Source organism: Podarcis pityusensis, assembly GCF_964106645.2.
Source record: "Podarcis pityusensis genome assembly, chromosome: 12".
NCBI lineage: Eukaryota > Metazoa > Chordata > Lepidosauria > Squamata > Lacertidae > Podarcis > Podarcis pityusensis.
The window spans coordinates 58,511,333-58,523,808 of NC_138037.1; the positions used below are offsets into that span (position 1 = coordinate 58,511,333).

At 42.0% G+C, this 12,476-nt stretch overlaps 1 protein-coding gene across 1 annotated transcript in view; it reads left to right on the forward strand.

Annotated features, from left to right (window-relative positions):
• CNTNAP2 (contactin associated protein 2) overlaps positions 1–12,476 on the forward strand; it is a 1,044,505-nt gene that overhangs the window by 727,309 nt on the left and 304,720 nt on the right. The window contains exon 12 of the mRNA XM_080975740.1: positions 10,726–10,845. Coding sequence (XP_080831866.1) covers positions 10,726–10,845 — 120 coding nt within the window. The remainder of the gene's footprint in view (positions 1–10,725; positions 10,846–12,476) is intronic.

Sequence of the window (12,476 nt, forward strand, 5' to 3'; positions counted from 1 at the left end):
TAAAATCCCTCCCTTTTCAGGAACATAGAATCATATCATTGCAGGGATGAAAGGGACCCTGTGGGTCATCTAGTCCATCCCCCCGCGACGCAGGAATCTCAACTAGACCATCCATGGCAGCTGCCATTTGGCCTCTGCTTAAAAACCTCCAAGCAAGGAGAGCCCACCACTTTCCTAGGGAGTCCATTCCACTGTGGCAATATTTGAATTAATTAACATAGTGCAAAACAAATACGACTAGCTTCCCCACCAGTTCTCTTTCCAGTTATTCCTATTGACTGCTGCCAGTGGCTTCATCTGGGCTGGCCCAAGACATTTTGGCACCTGAGGTGAACCACCGAATGGTGCCCCCACCTCCCTCCCTCAGGAGCCTGGGGGCAACGGAGCTCTGCATCCTGGCGCCTGAGGTGGTCACCTCCCCTTTCCATAATGGTTTAGCCGGCCCTGGGCTTCATACAAATATTAAATAGCATTGAGGATAAAATAATGCTCTGCAGTACTCTGCCAGGAGGCCAAAAAGCACTCTCCCAATACATCTCTGGACTTGGTCCCATGGGTAGGACTGGATCCGTGGTAACACAAGCACCCCTGTTTTCCATTACACAGACCTTGCCTAGGAGGAAGACCAGAGTCGACTGGGTCAAACGTAGCAGAGAGATCAAAAAGCAAGCCAGTGATCACGCTCCCTTTCTCCTCTCTGTAAAGGACCGAATGCAGCTTTCCAGTTTATTGTTAGGATTCTCTCTCTTCAGTTTACCAACAAAAACATTTTTAATTCTCATTCTATACTGCCTGAACATTGGATTTTAAAAATAATACTTTTGTTGTAACAAAATCCAGCTGTTTCTTTGTGTGTTTTTTCACCCTCTGTTAGGTTTGCTTAAGTGACAACAGAGGAATCATTATTGACGTTAGTATAATGCTTAACTGCTTATTTTTGCCTTTAGGACATGCACGGAGCTTGCAGGGCTGTTATTTTGAAAACAAAAATCCTTCTTTTATTTGTAAAGTGAGAAAATGTAATGGAAACCATGCATGAGGGCTATTAAAGAGCCCCCAGAGTGCTGGTTTTATACTTCATAGTAAAATGCACTTGAAACACTGTCTGCGCCCCCCTCCAGGAAAAAACAACAACCGCTGGAGCTGCTTCTTACTTCTTATGAACTCAGTGGCAACCTCCCGCACTTCTAAAATACACCTAAAAATGAAGCTGTTTATTTTGATTCCCCTAGCATCCAACATTTCACATATGAAAATAGGATCTTGCTTGCAAAGCCCCAGGCAAAGGGCCCAAGGAGCCAGTGCCAGCAGCTCCGCTTCCTGGGCAACCTGGCTATTTCCTGCCCTCCCAACAGGGCTGCCCCCGCCTTCTTTCCTGGAGCAAAGCAGGCATGAGGGAGCTGGAGGACCTGGCAGCAAAAGGAAAATGTAAAGCCAAGACAATGCAGTCTGCCATCACTAAAGCAGTTTCAGCAAAAAGCACCCACACAAACTCCAAGAAGCCGAGGGAGAGGGGCTGCTGCTGCTGCCACCATCGTCATGCAGTGGAGGGGGTGGCAGAGGCAGGGGAGAAGCCCCAGACAGTGAGACAACCCTGACTAGGATTGCTTCAGGAAAGGCTATTTGTGTGTCGCTTGGGAGAGGCAAGTCTTCTCTTCTTACTTTGGATGTGGCCTGCTGTTCCAGAAGGCTGACTGTGCTGACTTCTAAGTCTCAGGCTCTTCTGCAGTGAACTCCAGCCGTGTTTCACTGCCTTCGGCAAACTCTGAAGCCAGACTCATTTAAGACCAGTCTACTGTCACATCCCCTTCAGAGATCTGCCGGGGAACAGGGCTACTTCCTTGCCATGCACCTCCACCTGACGTTCATGCACGGGGTGTGAACACCTTACGGAGAAAGGCCTCTGCCCATCTACTTCCCCATGACTGGAACCACATGCCTGAGCTTTAGCTCCCAGGGATGCCTGGGCACATAGGCTTCCCCTCTGCAGGGATCTTTGCTCAGTGCACAGAGGCTGGGGTGAAGAAGCCATGTGGTTGGGGGGGGGGGTGTTCTCTCTGATAACTGCAAGAATACCCTTCCACAAATGTAACTCACAGAGATCCTTATATTTCCGTCTTTCTGACTCCAAAGAGCAGCAGATTTGAACAAACGATTTAATCCTAGAGTCTTCCTACTTTAGGTCCTAGTTCAACTGCAGATAAATGCTTGAACAAGTTGTTTGGGCTTTTTCGATGACTAGAACAGACCTGAGTAGAGACTTCTTTATGTATCCCTAGACATATAAATGTCCATTCTTACAATGTGTTTTCTAACTTAGGACTCTAATGATTGGGGGGACATTTTAGAACTATTCTTTATCATCATCATATTTTACTTGTAGCACAAGTTACAAAGCAACTCCACTCCTGAAACTGACTTGAAATCAAAGCCTATCAGCGCTCTGTGTTGGCGCTCCTTTGCTTTTGCATTCAGGCTGAGCCGAGCTGCCAGTTGAAATAGTTTGTAGTAACTCAATTATAATTTCACCTCCACGTGTCAATCATCCTCTTTAACATCTGCCATGTCAAAGACACATTCATCTTTATCATTCTAATGACAGGCTCCTCTTTCCTTGTCTTTATCATCACAATAGTAATTGTCTTGTTTCTCAACAATATGATTCAGCCCAAAGTCATTTCAATGGCGCTTTGGCATATGCCCATCTTTCTTTCTTTCTTTCTTTCTTTCTTTCTTTCTTTCTTTCTTTCTTTCAATCATGCTTGCCTTTTAATTTGATATGTTTTATCACAGGACATGCTGAATATTGCACTGGTAATGGGGATGTTTTATGAGTTCTTCATAGTGCAAATTAGGAAGGAGAGAACACTGGAGCCTTTTGACACGATTCAAAAATTTCAAAACAAGAAACTAGCTTAGAAGCAAGCTAAACACAGGCTAGAAAATAGATGTCCTCCTTTTTGTTGATGTGTTTTGACCTCCAGTGTACTCCTATTCCTTTTTTGAGGTACATAATAGTATGGAGTCAGCAGCAGCTCCACCCCTGTTTAGCCACTGTTCCCAATCACAATCCCATGGCTGGAGTGACTAGACATGGTAGTTGTTGTTAATTTATATGCAACCCTTCCTCCCAAAGGAGCCCATGGTGAAGGTATATAAACCTTCTTCGGCTTGGTATCCTCCAAGAGTTTTGGACTCAAGCTCCCATCATCCCTGACCATTGATTATGCTGGTTGGGGCTGATAGGAGTTGGAGTACCAAACCTCTGAAATGCACAAAATTGGGGTTGGTTGGGGTATTTAAAGAAGGATGACTCAGCTCTGGTTCAGCCAGATTAGGGAGGATCTTCAGGCATGAAATTTGGGGGCTTATTGGAACCATAGACGGAGGAAGTATGGAGAGGGTGGGACTAGCTTTCTTAGGGGTAATGACTTCCAACCCAACCTCCCAAAATTCAAGGATAAGAGAGGCAGACACACAAAGATAGAATCATACAACTGTAGAGTTGGAAGGGACCCTGGGTTCTTCTAGGGTAACCTCCTGCGTTGCAGATACTGACAAGTAGGGATGAGGACCTATGGGAAAAGTTCATCCATTGGAAAGTTTATTGGAGAGTTAATGCCATTAGAAGGAACCATGGGTTACGGAAGTGAGGAAGTCAGGTGGTTTGACAAGCAAATTAATTGAAGACAGAGAGTTTAAGTGGAAGTTTAGAGAGAAACAAGAGCATCAAGCGAGTGGTGAGGTGGGGGGCTCAAGGGCAAGGTTTGGTTGAAATATGGTGTGGTTGGGGTAACCTGGGCATCAGAAAGTGGGTTTCATCACTTTAAACAGCATTCTGTCCAAAGGTAAATGGGACATGGAACAGAGCCAGATGAGCTCATAAAGATCATAGGAGGCAGCTGTCACAGTTGTTTGCAGAGGAGCAACTCCTCCTGCAAGATTAGACACCATTAACGTAATAAAGGCTTAGAATTAGCTGCATTGTACACTGGCTGTTGGTATGCTTTTTTAATCAGAGAGCGTTCATGGCACATCGTAATTCCTGAGCACATGATACTATGTTGGAAAAAGATTTGTACTTTGGTTAGAAAAGAAGTGGGTGATCCAAGGTACTCATGCAATTTAATGGGGTCCGAAATCACAGCTTTTAAGTAATGTATTATGTGACAATGAACAAAGGAGGTTAATATTCAGGTGCTAATAAAAATGCAGGAATTTTTTAAGACTTGCGCTATTCTGGTTTAAAATAATTTTGCAGCAGGCAGTTGGTAAATCTCTGGTAAATCTTGTTTTTAATGCTGGCAATTGCCAGCTGTAAATTATATTGGCACTTCATTATTAGAATCATAGAATTGTAGTGTTGGAAGGGACCCCAAGGGGCATCTGGTCCACCCCCTGCAATGCAGGAATCCAGCTAAAGCATCCATGAAAGATGACCAGCCAATCTCTGCTTAAATTAGAATCATAGAATCATAGAGTTGGAAGAGACCACAAGGGCCATCGAGTCCAACCCCCTGCCAAGCAGGAAACACCATCAGAGCACTCCTGACATATGGTTGTCAAGCCTCTGCTTAAAGACCTCCAAAGAAGGAGACTCCACCACACTCCTTGGCAGCCAATTCCACTGTCGAACAGCTCTTACTGTCAGGAAGTTCTTCCTAATGTTTAGGTGGAATCTTCTTTCTTGTAGTTTGTTTTTTTTTTTTTAAAAGCAATTTATTAGGTTTTACAATAAAAATAAACATAAAAAGCAATATGACATTGATCTTAACATATTTTCACATTTTCTTTGGACTTCCTCACATCTCCCGCTCCCACTTTCATCGTTGTAACGTTTTGTCAGCAATTTATCATCTTATTTAAATTCTTATATCCCTTCTATATTTCATAATCTTATACTTCTCAGAAGGAGCTAAATTTCACAGTCTTACTTATTTTCTTAAAAACTTCTAAATTTAGTGGTGCTCAGTTATTTTGATCTAGCATCTTATTTAGCATTCACTCAAATTACAATACTTTTGTAAATAGTTCTTAAATTTCTTCCAGTCCTCCTCAATCCTCTCTTCTCCCAGGTCACGGATTCTGCCAGTCATTTCAGCCAGTTCCATGTAGTCTATCAGTTGTATCTGCCATTCTTCCAGTGTGGGTAGATCTTGAGTTTTCCAATGTTTTGCGAGAAGTATCCTTGCTGCTGTTGTTGCATACATAAAAAATGTCTGGTCCTTCTTTGCCACCCCTTGGCCGACAATACCCAAAAGGAAAGCCTCTGGTTTCTTAGTGAAGGTATATTTAAATACCTTTTTCAGTTCATTATAAATCATTTCCCAGAACGCCTTCACTTTAGGGCAAGTCCACCAGAGGTGGAAGAACGTTCCCTCACACTCTTTGCATTTCCAACACTTATTATCAGACAGGTGGTAAATTTTGGCAAGTTTGACTGGGGTCATATACCATCTATAAATCATTTTCATTACATTTTCTTTCAGAGCGTTACATGCAGTAAATTTCAATCCATTACTCCACAACCTCTCCCAGTCCTCAAACATGATATTATGCCCAATGTCCTGTGCCCACCTTATCATAGCCGATTTAACCGTTTCGTCTTGTGTATTCCATTTCAACAGCAAGTTATACATCCTTGAAAGTACCTTAATCTTTGGTTCTAACAATTCTGTTTCTAATTTCGATTTCTCCACCTGGAACCCTAGTTTCTTATCATTTTTAAAAACTTCTTTAATCTGAGCGTAATGTAACCAATCTCGCACTTTGTCTTTCATTTTCTCCAAACTCTGCAATTTCCAATTGTCTCCATCCTTTTCTAGTATTTCCCAATATTTTGGCCATTTAGCCTCCATATTGGGTCTTTTTCGGGCCTTGGCTTCCAAAGGTGAAAGCCACCTTGGTGTTTTATTTTCCAGCAAGTCTTTATATTTTGTCCAGACATTAAACAATGATTTTCTGACAATATGGTTCTTAAAGGCCTTGTTTGCTTTAACCTTGTCATACCATAAATATGCATGCCATCCAAAGGCATTGTTAAACCCTTCCAAATCTAACACATCAGTGTCCTCAAGAAGTAGCCAGTCTTTTAGCCAGCAGAACGCTGCGGCTTCATAATACAACTTTAAGTCTGGCAGGGCAAAGCCCCCTCTTTGTTTTGCATCGGTTAGTATCTTAAACTTAATTCTGGGCTTTTTGCCCTGCCAGACAAACTTAGAAATGTCTCTCTGCCACTTCTGAAAGCACTCCGTTTTGTCCAAAACCTGAAGTGTTTGAAATAAAAACAACATCCTTGGCAATACATTCATCTTGATAGCAGCAATTCGGCCTAACAAAGAAAGTTTCAATTTTGACCAACTATCTAAGTCTCTCTTAATTTCTGTCCAGCATTTTTCATAATTGTCCTTAAATAGACTTAGATTTTTTGCTGTTATGTTTACCCCTAGGTATTTTACTTTTTTAACCACATTAAGTTCCGTCTCATTCTGAAACCGTTCTGACTCTGTATCAGTCAAATTTTTCCCCAAAACCTTAGTTTTCTGTTTATTTAGTTTAAATCCAGCCACCCGACCAAAGTCATTAATCAGTTGTAATACTCTTTTCGTACTGGGCTCTGGCTTCTGCAAGGTCAAAACCAGGTCATCTGCGAAAGCTTTTAATTTATATTGTTTCTGACCGACCTGAATTCCTTCCACCAACCGATCCCCTCTAATCATGTTCAATAGCACTTCCAGAACCGAAATAAATAACAAAGGGGAAATAGGGCAACCTTGTCGTGTCCCTTTTTCAATTTTAAACTCTTCTGTAACCACATTATTAACTATCAGTTTAGCTTTCTGTTCTGAAATTCTTTCTTGTAGTTTGGATCCATTGCTCCGTGTCCGCTTCTCTGGAGCAGCAGAAAACAACCTTTCTCCCTCCTCTATGTGACATCCTTTTATATATTTGAACATGGCTATCATATCACCCCTTAATCTCCTCTTCTCCAGGCTAAACATGCCCAGCTCCCTTAGCCGTTCCTCATAAGGCATCGTTTCCAGGCCTTTGACCATTTTGGTTGCCCTCCTCTGGACACGTTCCAGTTTGTCAGTGTCCTTCTTGAACTGTGGTGCCCAGAACTGGACACAGTACTCCAGGTGAGGTCTGACCAGAGCAGAATACAGTGGCACTATTACTTCCCTTGATCTAGATGCTATACTCCTATTGATGCAGCCCAGAATTGCTTTGGCTTTTTTAGCTGCCGCGTCACACTGTTGGCTCATGTCAACCAAGTGGTCAACCAAGACTCCTAGATCCTTTTCACATGTACTGCTCTCAAGCCAGGTGTCACCCATCTTGTATTTGTGCCTCTCATTTTTTTTTTGCCCAAGTGCAATACTTTACATTTCTCCCTGTTAAAATTCATCTTGTTTGTTTTGGCCCAGTTCTCTAATCTGTCAAGGTCGTTTTGAAGTGTGATCCTGTCCTCTGGGGTGTTAGCCACCCCTCCCAGTTTGGTGTCATCTGCAAATTTGATCAGGATGCCCTTGAGTCCATCATCCAAGTCGTTGATAAAGATGTTGAATAAGACCGGGCCCAAGACAGAACCCTGTGGCACCCCACTAGTCACTCTTCTCCAGGATGAAGAGGAACCATTGATGAGCACCCTTTGGGTTCGGTCAGTCAGCCAGTTACAAATCCACTGAGTGGTAGCATAGTCAAGACCGCATTTTACCAGCTTCTTTACAAGAATATCATGGGGCACCTTGTCAAATGCCTTGCTGAAATCAAGGTAGGCTACATCCACTGTGTTCCCTTCATCTACCAGGCTTGTAATTCTGTCAAAAAACGAGATCAGGTTAGTCTGACATGACTTATTTTTCAGAAATCCATGCTGACTATTGGTGATCACAGCATTCCTCCAAAGAAGAAGAGTCCACCAACTTTGGAGTCAAACCATTCCACCGTTGAACAGCTCTTACTGTCAGAAAGTTCTTCCTGATGTTTATTCGAAATCTATTTTCTTGTAACTTGAAGCCATTGGTTTGAGTTAAGCTTGTGGTCCACCAGGACCCCTAGATCCTTTCTGCATGTCCTACTGGTCAGCCAGGTGTCTCCCATCCTACATTTGTATGTCTGTTTCTATTGTTAGGATGTTACTGTTTGATATTGTGTACTCTTTTAAATTAACTAATTTTGGAAGCGAAAAAATTATGACCTTTTCGACTACAGTTTACTGAGATCAAAAGGGAAGATCACAGAGGTTGGGTTAAAAGGTCTGAAGTTTGCCATTTTGATAGGCACTTATACCCTTAATTTTTTCTCATGCTTGCAGCCAAAGCATTCTTTGTGTGTCTATGAAAAACTGAATTACTGGCAGGTATTAGCTCCCAACATAATGTTATGGTCTGTATATCAGCAAGCCTCTTGTTCAGTATATATTACTGTTTTTTATTTTAAAATAAATTAATTTTTGTATTTTTATTACTTATTTGAAATAAGAATTATATCCAATCCAATTTTGTTATAAATATTTTACTGTGGACTGGCAGATTAAAAGTTATTTTTTTATCACTTCATCTATGTGGGTATAACTACACTATAGTATACTTACATCATTTTCATGCAAAATTGATTTTCCTCCAAGAATCTTGAGAATTACAGTTTAATGCACTTCAAGTCTGTTGCTGCCTTTTGCAGCAAGGAAAGTGATGGGGAAATGTACCGGAAACTGTGGGAGAGCACTTGCTTTGAAGCAGTGTCATCTAGCCTCCCCTCAAACAAATCCTGATGGCTACTCAATTAAGCAGCCCATCTGGAAGGCCCTGAGGTGCGCCCTGCAGACTGTGAAGGGAGTTCAGGGTGTTTTGTATACAAGCAAGCTTTCTGGTCTTCTTGGGCTGCTCTTCCAGTATATTACTGTGCAAAGAAGGTTGTCCTACAGATCGAGGATATCTTGTTGAGCCGTTTTGTCTCCTTCTGTTGTGCATGGGCTCTATTCACAGAAGATCCTGGAGAATAGCAGCACAATGACTTCTTGCAGGACATTTGGATTCCAAGAAAGAGGGAGCCCCTTTTCTGTTTTTCACCGACCTGCCAACCCTGTGGGGAAATGTAAGGTCTGCCAAATTTTGCTAGACATCTGATGTTTCACAACTGGATGTGCATGTGGCCGGTGTGGCAATGAAAATTCCCCTGTATTCAGACAACTATTGCCATAACAGGTTAGCAGTATTTGGGCAGGGACGAGAGCAGGGAAAGGAGTGGAGTGGCCAAAGCCGTGGCTGGCACATAAGGCAGCTGGATTTTATAGGTTGTGATCTGGCAAGCTTTGCCACATAGAACTAACTCAAGCACCGATGACCTTTGTGAGAGGTCTGAGATAAAGCAAAGTGGTAGTTTGCAAGTATTTTGAACAAATGAAATCTAGAGCAGAGGTTTTCAACTCTGCTTCCTTCAACAAACACTTTCTACCCTAACATTTCTTTTATTAAAAGATTTGTACACCGCAATTACATTTTTAAAGAAATCCCACTGCTTTACTTGTCTGCTAAGGACATATCGTTCGATAGGATGCAGGCCAGGCCTGTGGAGTTTTGCCATATGTGGATTGTGCAAGAGGGCATTCTCCTAAAACTGACCCTTGTGACTGTGCAGCACTAAGGAAGTTGTGGTGGCCAGCTGTCTTTCAAAGAAGCTGCGCACCATCACAGATCTTCTCACGGACGAGCCTCTAAGTTTGCCAAATCACAGAGGTGCTGTGCAACCCAGTCAGATGGATGGGCTACAAATAATAAAATTATTATTACTACTATTCTTTTAAATGAATTAATTCTCTTAACCATTTGTAATATATATATTGGGTTTTCAACCTTCTGTATATAGCATATTAGTAGCAGTATTTTGGTATATTTTAATGTAAATACATATTTTGATCAACTCTGTTCTTCCATATTGTACCAGTGTATATTATTAGCATTATTATTACTTTCTGTGGTTGATATGACCCTAATGGTCAAATAAAAACAACAATAAAAAATGTCAAATCACAGTTTGGCGGTTTATCTTACTCCATTTTAATACTGTTTTAAGTTTCCCTTTTATCAGTTTTTATTTTTCTTAAATAGCAATTATCTACGTATTGCAATGGGACATGGGTTGCACTGTGGTCTAAACCACAGAGCCTAGGACTTGTTGATCAGAAGGTCAGTGGTTCGAATCCCTGCAACGGGGTGAGCTCCCATTGCTCAGTCCCTGCTCCTGCCAACATAGCAGTTCAAAAACATGTCAAAGTGCAAGTAGATAAATAGGTACCACTCCGGCGGGAAGGGAAACGGAGTTTCCATGCGCTGCTCTGGTTCGCCAGAAGCGGCTTAGTCATGCTGGCCACATGACCCAGAAGCTGTACGCCAGCTCCCTCGGCCAATAAAGCGAGATGAGCAGTGCAACCACAGAGTTGGCCATGACTGGACCTAATGGTTAGGGGTCCCTTTACCTTTACATATTGCAATCTTGAAATTTTGCCAATTTTATAGAGTTAAATATTTTAGAAATTTTGTTTCCTCTGGCATATGATAAATAGCATATGACAAACACTTCCACTAACTTACTAAATTCTTTACAGTATATAAATGTTTTTACAATTCTTTTGCAATTAGTACAATATTATGATTTCCCTAGAATGCAATGTTTCTGGATCTCAGGGCAATTGATTTACTTAGCATTATTTTTTGTTTGTTTCAGCTAATTATGAACTTTCTTGTGAAGCATATAAACACTTGGGCAAACCAACAGGCTTCTACTGGATAGATCCAGATGGCAGCGGCGCATTGGGACCGTTGAAAGTGCACTGCAATATGACAGGTAACTACACTGTGTGACAACACCTTTTCTCTTTGTGCACATAGCCTTGATCCTTCCCTTTATTTATAGAGAAACCATGTTGTATTGGACTACTAGATTTGAATCACAACATAGCAGTCATTCCCTGCCTCTCTCAGCCTAACTTCTCATGGTTGTTCTGAAGCTAAAATGGAATGACCCCACTTATGTTGCCAAGGAATTCCTAGAAGAAGAGAATTTGTAATAAATTTGTAATAAGCCAACAAAAGTACCTGCTGAGAGGGAAACAGAAAAGCTTCCATGTTGGCCTGCTAGAACCAACTTCTGCTTCCTTCCACTTCTCCCATAGCAGAATCTCATCTGTGGGCCACAAGTTGGTAGCTGGGGGGGGGGGAGAGTCAGAGCAAAGCTTTCTAGTACCTCAATACCCTGTTCTCATTCTCCCTCTCTCTCATATTGAACCTCAAGACAACCACATGAACTCACTGTTTAATATACCCATTTTTCTGATGAGGATCTATTTACTGATGATGGCATATCTACGGCCACACAGAAACTGAGCAGTCAGTATAGGGACAAGTCTAAATGTCTTCCTTTCTTCATCCCAACTCCTTGCTTAACCCAAAGCATCATGGGAGGTTTCACACATATACAGTAAAGCAGAAGTCGTATGTGTGATTTATTTTCCGTTCTAGATGGTATTATGTCCCCCCCCCCATCCCATTTGTCTAGGACCGTCTTTATATCACTTTTTGATGTTGTGATACAGTCAAACCTCAGAACTCAAACGGCTCCATTGCCGAATATTTCAGTTGCCGAACGCCAAAAACCCGGAAGTAAGTGTTCCGGTTTTTGAACGTTCCTCGGAACTCGAACATCTGACACGCCTTCTACTTGAGTGCAACCATTCGGGAGCTGCGCCTTGGAACTCGAACATTTCTGAAGTTGAACGGTCTTCTGGAATGGATTCAAGTTCCGGGGTTTGACTGTATCAGAATCAGCTCTTGGCTATATTTGTGTGAAATGCCCCACAGGAGCCCTGCTTCACAAATGCATATATTTAAACATAGTCTGGGCCATAAAGACCTCTATTATTTTAGACCTCATATGGTATCCTCATCTTCCCTCATTCAGCCTGTTTTAGAATGGTGAGAGGAGGAAACTATAATATTTCACAAGAGTGGTGTGAAATGCCACAGCCCTGAGAACAGCTGGTACTCAAAGAGCCATGACTATGATAACCCATAATTTTCTATTCACTTATCGTGAAGAGTTGGCTATTGCATTTTAAATTTGGGTTTGTGTGGAAGGTCTAAAAACAAATGACACCCATTACAAAAATGTCATTTTGTGGTATATGTAGGTATATCTAGGTAGATTTTGGGCTGCTTCTTTTCCTTTGGAACTGCCACTGGGGAACAGGAGAACAGGAAACAGCCAAATAGGAAAGAGGGGGTTTTGTTGGGAGAGAACAGACAGGCAGGAGAGAGAAGAAAGCCAATTTGCAGGGAGGGGGTGCTACACTTTTTAGAATTAAGTCTCTGTGTGAGGCACAATTGGTTTCCCTGCTAGGTTCATTGCTGCCTCAGGTGAGAAGAGAAATCACTGAGGAGAGTATGGCAACCATACTGTTCTCAGACACTTTCCTGAGG